The sequence below is a fragment of the Lactuca sativa genome, chromosome 7 (genome assembly GCF_002870075.4).
Source record: "Lactuca sativa cultivar Salinas chromosome 7, Lsat_Salinas_v11, whole genome shotgun sequence".
NCBI classification, from domain to species: domain Eukaryota; kingdom Viridiplantae; phylum Streptophyta; class Magnoliopsida; order Asterales; family Asteraceae; genus Lactuca; species Lactuca sativa.
The window spans coordinates 176,583,680-176,592,728 of record NC_056629.2 but is presented as its reverse complement, the minus strand read 5'-3'; the positions used below and the strand labels follow the sequence as shown (position 1 = coordinate 176,592,728).

Sequence of the window (9,049 nt, the reverse complement as noted above, 5' to 3'; positions counted from 1 at the left end):
GTAGAATCCAAATCATGAGGGCATTACTTACAATTTCTCATCACCAAACTTCCACCACACAAGTTTACACAACGATTAATGATTCCCTCTAGAACATATGTACAATCCTAAATTTATATAAATAAAACATATGCTTTTTTTATTTCATGAAAAAGAACATTGGTTATTGAAGTTTTTGGAAGATTTATTGAATTACCTTCCTAATCCATTGTAGAAACCTACCAAAATAAACCTGCAGAAAGAAACAAATGCATAAAGTATCAATAAATTGTATATTGAGGTGATAGAAGAAAGGTTATTTGGAGAAAAAGATGGATATAAAGAAATGAAAGTCTAGGGCTTACTGATCTGAATCATCAATTAATATGATCCCTAAAAAGGGGGTTTAACCATAGCGATGTCGACGAAAAATAAAAACATATAAAGCCAATAACTAAAAATAAAAAAGGTAAGAAAAATACCTAAAGAGATTCATGTTGTCATTAATGGAGTATCAACCAAGAAGAAGAAAAGATGAAGAGTAATGGAGCAAGGCTGTTTGTTGAACAAAAGGCGATGATGACTTTGGAGTAAAGGGTTTATGGTTGTGGTGATGGAGATGACACAGGGGGTGACAGGCAGCCACGTTATTGCTGAAAGTCATCTAGGGTTTGGGATATAAGAGTAGGAAATCGGGATTTAACATGAACGGGATTGCATTGAAACAAAAATGCTACTAGGCCTGACAATCGTGTCGTGTTTGGGTTGGCGTGTCGCGGGTTGGCGGGTCAAAATGTGCCAACCCAAACACGACCCATTTAAATATACAGGTCACGGTTTGGCGGGTCACTGGTTGATGGGTTTGGAACATAAACTCATATATGACCCGCCAACCCATTTATTTATACGGGTTCACAGGTTGGCGGGTTCGTGGGTCAGATTTGGGTTAGTAGGTCAGATTCCATAAATAAAATTGACAATTAAACATGAATAAATTCTTGATGGTTGATGCAAACATATTCGAATTTTAGACATTTAAGTCTTAAACATCCAAATAAAAATTAAAAACATTCATAGAAACATGTTACATACTTAGCCTTATAGGTTACGACTTACGACCTTAAGCCATCCACCACGAGTCAAAATGTCAAAACAGTCAAATGGTCTATCAATCAATTGTCTATATTATATAATACTTATTAAATATTAATACTTGATACATAAATACATTTAAAAATAAAATAATTTTTTTATTAAGAATATAAACCGGTTGGCGGGTCAACCCGTTTATTTTTTGAGAAACTCATATATGATCCGTTTAATAAACGAATTGACGGGTTGAAAAACTCAACCTAAACCCATTTATTTCGTGTCGTGTCGAGAATTGTCGGCCCTAAATGCTACTATGAAGGAAGGAATAAAACAGAAGATGGATGAACGAATAGAGGAAGAGGGTGAAGATAGCAGAATCCAAATCTATAAACTTGGAATGCGACTATGAGGGGGTATAACAGTTGTCGATGGTTATCTAATTGACTGATTTTCAGCGATGGTAAATATTGTTTGAATTCGAAAGGCAGCAAGGGCAAAGAAGGAAGATGTAAACGAATGGCAAAAGGGTAAAATCACAATGGCTGAATTATGAATCGAGAGGAATGACACGTGGATGAAGGTTTTTTTTATTAAGAATGAAGATTAAAAAGCGGCAAGCCTATATAAATACTTATTAATCTTATTTAACGTGCTACTTAATTTATAAATTTTTATTCTGTTAAGTATAAAATATTCTGGAAAATGATTTAGAATGTAGACTAATCCTTTTTCTATTATTCCAACATTTTAATTTTACGAGACATGTAAGTGCACTCTAAAAAATGTAATAAATGGTAATTTAGAGGTTCAGTGCATTTCATAATTAGATGATCACATTTTCAAATGGCAAAGTGGATATTTGGTTTGTTTTTTACGAGCGGTAATAGAATATTTTATATGCACATTTTCTAGAATTTTATGTATTATAGCTCTAAACAAAATAACTAATTTATACGTTTATTTATGAAGTTTTGATTTCCTCTCCAATTTTAACGTTCGAATTCCGCCACTGGAGAAGCCATGGCTGGTTTAGAACTTTAGGGCAAATGACAAACATCAAATATATTCAACCATTTTTCAAACACATAATTTGAATGAAAACAAACTATGCTAAATTCCACACACCCCGAACACACTTACATCCAAGAAATATTTCATCATTTTTACCTATTAAGGTTTCAACAAAGGATTGTAATGCATTCAAGAACTGGAATCAACAAAACTTTGACCATGACCTAAACATTCGTGCAAATATCCGTAACATTTTTAATTCACACCATTAGAACCACATATAATAAGCTACGCATAATGCTTAAGGCACAAAAGGAAATTAAAGAAAATATAATTTTAAGAACGAAGTGAAAGTTGTGCCCACTAAAGCAAAATAAAGGGCGAGAGTCAAACCGTTTATAAAATAAAATGCAAGATGCATAACAACCAATGACCCTAGCATAAGTGCATAACTATGTTAACAAGTCATCACTAATATAGAAAATTACCATTCAAACAATCGTGGAAGAAGTACCACATGTTTGCACGAAATAACCTGCCTTTTCCACATTTCTTAGGAAAAGAATATTTCCCGTATTGTGAGTAAAGATCAGCCCACGGCTCTATTCGTATAAGAGTAGCACCATTGTCAATGCTAAAAAAGAATGCATATTCTTCTGCTGTCTTTTCAGGTGACACCCATTCCATTTTGCTGAAATCTAATTCTTCAATCTTGAATGGAAACTCTGGCATACGATTTATCACATAAAGATTTTCACCCGAACTTACAAGCCTCCAATGATTACGCTCTGTCTTCGAAAAATTCTTGATTTCAAGTAATGTTACTTCGGGTGTTGGAAAAAGTCTCACTTCACTTAAACAATTATTGGGGTGTAGGGTATAAATCTTCCCTTTGAAAACATGTAAATCATATATGCTTAAAGGGGTGAAGACACAAGTCCATTCTCGTTTACCAGCTATACAAAACCATATTTTGTTCCAAAATCTATTGATCACAACAAACACCCATGCGGATATTGAAGGTGAAAAGACAAGGATAACCCCCAGACCATGAATGTAAAAGCGGATATCAAGGAAAGGGAAAGGTGCATGAAATTCATGCCTTGTGATAGGATTCACAAGCCATAAGTCGTTGGTTTCCTCACCAATCAGAATCAAGTAACCACAACTTACTCCAATACATTGCTTATAATCAGAATGAGCTGGAAAAATGGTTTTGAACTTTCTCCCTTGAGAGTCCTCTAGATATAGATAGCACTCGTTCTCATTAGCATCTGTAGATATAGATATAGCCATGGGTGGTCTGGACACTATAAACATGTTCTTGTTAGATAGTGCGAGTGATCTCCATGACTTACAAACTCTGCTGAATGCAACAAAATCAACAACTCCAAGTCGCATCAAAACTAAGAAAAGCACATCATGGTTAAGATTTGACCAAGGATCACAAGTCTTGATCATGATCTTCTTCGTGATAGATGCATCATCATGGTTCTCGTCTATAGTCATACTTCTTGTCTCTTCCATTCCTCGTTTTCTACACTTGCAAAAAAGAAAAAAGCATTTGAGAGATTCATATGTACCACTTTCATATAAGATACAAAGATTATATACAAACAGGGGACAAGTATACACGTTTACACAGACACTAAAAAAATCAAACTTGATGAAAATAACATGCTAAAGTAAGGGATCCTAAAATTGAAGAAGTTTCATGTGGGTATAAACAAACATGACTATGATCCAGTCCCATGAAATAGTTACTATAGCATGCAATTACGTAAGTCCAAATAATGTTTAATAACTAATTGATAAAGCCAAGCATATGTTACCATTTAGAATAGTTCGTGTTTTAAATAGATTGATAACAAAATATGGTTTAAAGTCAATCAGGACTTGGGAAAACAAGAGGCATATAAATATGGTCTTTTCTTTGTGCAACTAAACAAAGAAGCAAGATTGGTTTGTTGATGATGTAAAGCTGTATTTGTATTTTGTTTTCTCAAATAGTTCCTAAGGTTTACGTTTGTTGCTGAATAGGAAAATAGGTTTTTGTCCCTGTCGACCACTGGACAGGAGTTAATAGGAAAAGATGTCGCTTAATCATCGAGTATTAACATCCAAATCCTCTGGAATTAGTTATAAACAAACAATATCGACATGTTCTTGAAGAAACAACTTACCTAATTACTGAGGATGAGAAACTTAAGCAGGATCGCCAATCGGTTGAACTTAAGCAGGTTCTATACTTCTAAGAGCCTGGCTCTCGCTAGGTATAGTAGATTCGTAATTTCGTATCCCATATTCTTATAAATAACAATTTTACCAATATGCTAATCGGCTAAAATGTGTCGATATTGTTTTGGGCTACAGAGTTCATTAGGTCTTGTGATTGCTCATTCACAAGCCCAATGCGCAGTTTGTATGGGTTGTGGGCTGGCGGCTGGGGGTAAACGCAATAAAAGGCTATCCAAGTTTTCTTCTCTCTAACTGTAAGGGGTAAATTACAATAATGTTAGTTCGGTAATTTGCTTGTTTAGCCTTTATTTTATTATTATTATTTTTTAATTCCGATAATCTTTATGGTTTGATTTTGTTTTGGGTTTTGCCTTTGACTGATTTAGAATGACGATTATATCCTTATAAGAATTTTTTGTTTGTTTTTGTTTCCTTTTATGTTATTATTTATATTGTTATTAAGAACAAATTGGGTCCCAAATCAAGGTAACATTAGAAGAACCGGAAAAAAAACATAACATGGTAAATTACTTCTACCCTTATAAGTGATTCATTTTTGCTCTATGTTTCTCTCATTTCTCAATTATTTTGTGTTTGTATTTGACTTGATAACAAATGATGAAAAACATGTTTTTCAGGATGGGATAACTGAGCATTTGATGCAACGTGATGGTCAACAGAAAGTCGAGCTTCAAGAGTTGGAGTAGTAACCAGATAGAGGTCGTTAGTGTTGTCACATCATATGAGAATTTGATGAGTTAAAAAGCAATTCATAGAAAAACCAATTCATCAAATTTAATAGAGTATTTGTTATCGAGAGTAAAATGACACATAAATAATGTTTTTAACAATTTAAGGTGCGATGAGGATTTGATTTTTTTTTGAACCACTAAAATTTATTTGAGAAACTAGCAAGGAGCTAGAGCAACCAAAAATTACAAAGAATTAAGAGGGTTTTGAATCCACCAAGTCCAAGTAATACCATTTTTCCGATTCCTACTCGAATACCATAAAAACAAATAATCAAGAATAGCTTAGAAAATAATTTTTTTTACGACCATGTCTATGACCCAACACAATTTCACCCTGGTTCTTCCAAAGCACCCACCAAGCTATTTGTATTATGATGTGAATCACCAACCTCTTAGGCTCTTAGCATTTGAAATAGGCAGCGAATTTGTCCATATAAGCCAATCCGAGATAGATAAATGAACCAGAATTTGCATCTCCAACCAACGTGAAACCGAACCCAAGTATGAGTAGCTATCTCACAAACGCGAAATAAGTGATGCAAGTTCTTCGAATCTTCGTAACAAACTAGACAAAGAAAAGTGTCAACATCCACTCCTTTAAGAACCAGGTTTGGTCTTAGAGGCAACCGGTCCAAAACCAGACGTCATGCATGCAAATATATTAACCTTCCGAGGAGTATAAGCATTCCAAATCATGTTACTGACAAAATCTTATATGATTATTTGCTCCATGTATTTTCTAGTGTTTTTTTTCTTTTTTACTGTAACACCTCATCATACACCAAATCCCACCACCATTTATCCTCTAGAGCTGATAACCGAGTTCCTTCCAGAAGAACCAAATGCTTTGAAAGTTGATTCATCTCTATACATTCATTAAGCATACCATCCCAATCCCACATTCATTGACCATCCTGCCAACGATCACTCACCAAACATAAATGATTCCTATCTTTACAAAATAAAACATGAAAGAGAATGACCAAAGCAATATCGTCACACCAAGTATCACTCCAGAATAAGATGGAAGTTCCATTTCCAACCTTACAGGTCAGAGTGGAGCTAGGAATGATTCCTTTTTATCCATTCTGCACCATGAATTTTGAATCGTATTCCTCACACCATGTTTTCGAACATTCAAATTTCCCATAAAAGAGCTACCACTCCTGTGCAAATCCCTGATAACTTTAACCCATAAAGCATCTAGCTCTATACAGAATTGCCACCTTTGTTTTTGTAACAAAGAATAACTATAACATTCCGGACTACCAATACCTACTCCAGTAATCCACCTTGATCTTTAGGATCAGTCATCAAGTCTCACGCCACCGACCGAATCTTTCGATTTCCATCTTCAATAACTCAAAAAAATGAGCTCTAATCGACTCAAGAATATTCTTAACTTACACTGACATAAGGAACAAATACATGAACTAAATGCCTAAGGATTTGTCTTTCGATTTCCATCTTCAATAACTCAAAAAAAAGAGCTCTAATCGACTCAAGAATATTCTTAACTTGCACTGACATAAGGAACAAAGACATGAAGTAAATGCCTAAGGATTTGATAATAGAGGAAGTCAACATAACTAATGCCCTAATAGAAAGTAATTTCACTTTCCAAGAAGCAAGTTTCTTCCCACAATGATCAATAATACATTGCCAACTCTTGGCAAGCATCATATTTTCACCCACCAGAAGACCAAATATTTGTTGGTCTATTGCAGGGGTAATAAAGACTTTCATTACCAAGATAGGAAACAAAACACAGCAAAGGAAACTACACAGGGGACAAAAATTGATAAAAGACAAGGAAGGGTAAAACTAGAATAAACAGTTTTAAAGAAAGTTGCACGATGAACAAAGAAGATATAGTGAAGAAGTAATAGGCATGGGGGATAATTGAGGCAAATTTTCTTTATTCACTGAACAAAATAAATAAAGTTGGGAGCTCCTAACAACGTACATTTGCCTGTGTATTTAAACTAGCACTTAGCTAAAAATTAGGAAACAAATTTGACTAGATGTTGTAGACCAGGGACCACTTCACTGGCTACTTTGATTTATTCTAAAGCTAATAAAATGTGCATAAAACAATAATTCTGAATTAATCTTAGCATTTTCCCCCTTAATTATTAATTTCATTCACTCCAATTAAGTCCCTCGTCTCTTCATGCTTCACTCTTGCTAGGGACTTTGTGAGAATGCCTGCTTTCTGGCTCTTCCCACACACATGAGTCACTATAATTTCTCCATTTTCAACACACTCCCTGATAAAATGATACCTGATGTCAATATGTTTGCTCCGACCATGAAATACAAGGTTTTTCATCAAATAAGGGTTGATTGTATGTCTACAAATAGTGTCATAGGTGGTAATCTTTGACCTGTGATTTCTGCAAGAAGTCTCCTTAGCCATATGCCTTGACAGGCTGCCATTGTGGCAATAATGAATTCAGCTTCACAAGATGAAAGTGTCGCTACCCTTTACTTTTGAGATACCCATGTGACCAAATTACCATTTACATAAAATGCCATCCCCCCAGTGCTTCTCCTGTCATTTACATCCTTGGCCAAGTCACTATCAGTATAGCCTGAAATAGTGACCTTTTCTCCTCCTTTAGAATAGACTAAACAATAACTTAAGGTTCCTTTTACATATCTAAGGATCCCCTTTACAGCTTGGAGATGTTTTATGGTGGGCTTCTCCATAAAGCGACTTACAACGCCAACAACAAAAGTAATATCGGGTCTAGTATGAGTGAGATACCTTAGGCAGCCAACAATGCTCCTGTACCCTGTTGGGTTCACCAATTCTTCATCTCCATCTTTGGTTAAAGAGAGTTTGTGTTCCATTGGACTCTTGGTGAGATTGCAGTCTAGCATCCGGGGTTTTGACCAAAATGTTCTTGGCATAGGCTTCCTGCTTTAGTGTGATTCCATTACCTTGTTGATTCACTTCAATTCCAAGATAATATGTTAGCAAGCCGAGATCACTCATCTCAAACCTGTCCTTCATCTCCTTTTTAAATTCTTTCACATCTTCTGGGTTGCTTCCTGTCACAAGTAGATCATCCACATATACTCCAATGATCAAATTATTCCCATTCTTTGACCTTGTATACACCGAATATTCTTGACCACACCTTTTGAAACCCAAACTCTTTAGGTACTTGTCTAAACACGAATTCCATGCTCTGGGAGCTTGTTTCAAGCCATACAGGGCTTTAGAGAGTTTATACACTTTGCCAAGTTCATCCTTCTTCTCGAATCCTTGAGGTTGTGTGACATAGACCTCTTCGGTTAGGTGCCCATTCAAGAACGCAAACTTCACGTCCAGGTGATGCACATGCCACCTATTCGAGCCTGCAAGTGACAAGATGACTCAGACTGTTTCGATTCTCGCCACTGGCGCAAAGACCTCTTTATAATCGATGCCCTGTTTTTGAACGTAGCCCTTTGCCACGATTCTTGCTTTGTGCTTCACAATCCTTCCTGTTGGGTCACGCTTCACCTTAAAGACCCACTTTAGCCCAATTGGCTTCCTTTCTTTTGGCAATTCGACTAGACTCTAGGTGTCGTTCTCCTAATTTGAGGCTATTTCATCGTTCATAGCCTGTACCCATTCTTTCTTTCGACATGCTTGACCGTAGCTCGCTGGTTCATCATCTTTGCACAGTAACAACAGTTCTTCTGGTGGCAGCTCGATTTCTTCGGGGTTCTCATAAAGGTCGGTAAACAATCAGTAACGTCTTGGGGCACCGCCACCAGTGGAGCTCGAGGCGGTGTTGGACGAATTGGGCGTAATTGGTGTTGACGATGTGTTTAAAGGGGTCAATATGTTTGATTGGCTTGTTGTGGGCTTATCTGAGGGTCCGAGTTAACATTAGGCTGGGATTCACTGCTGATCCAGTCCATATTAACTGGAGATAAATGGGTATCGGGTGTAGTTGGGGTAGATCCATGGATAGATCCAT

General features: G+C 36.1%; 1 protein-coding gene across 1 annotated transcript; it reads right to left on the bottom strand.

Annotated features, from left to right (window-relative positions):
* Nucleotides 1–1,928: 1,928 nt before the first annotated feature.
* Nucleotides 1,929–4,356, bottom strand: LOC111900522 (uncharacterized). The gene is made up of 2 exons (XM_023896407.2): nucleotides 4,266–4,356; nucleotides 1,929–3,619 (listed from the first exon to the last, which is right to left on the bottom strand). Exon 2 carries the CDS (start codon nucleotides 3,607–3,609, stop codon nucleotides 2,554–2,556), a length of 1,056 nt encoding a protein of 351 aa, XP_023752175.1. The 5' UTR covers nucleotides 3,610–3,619; nucleotides 4,266–4,356; the 3' UTR covers nucleotides 1,929–2,553.
* Nucleotides 4,357–9,049: the final 4,693 nt, after the last annotated feature.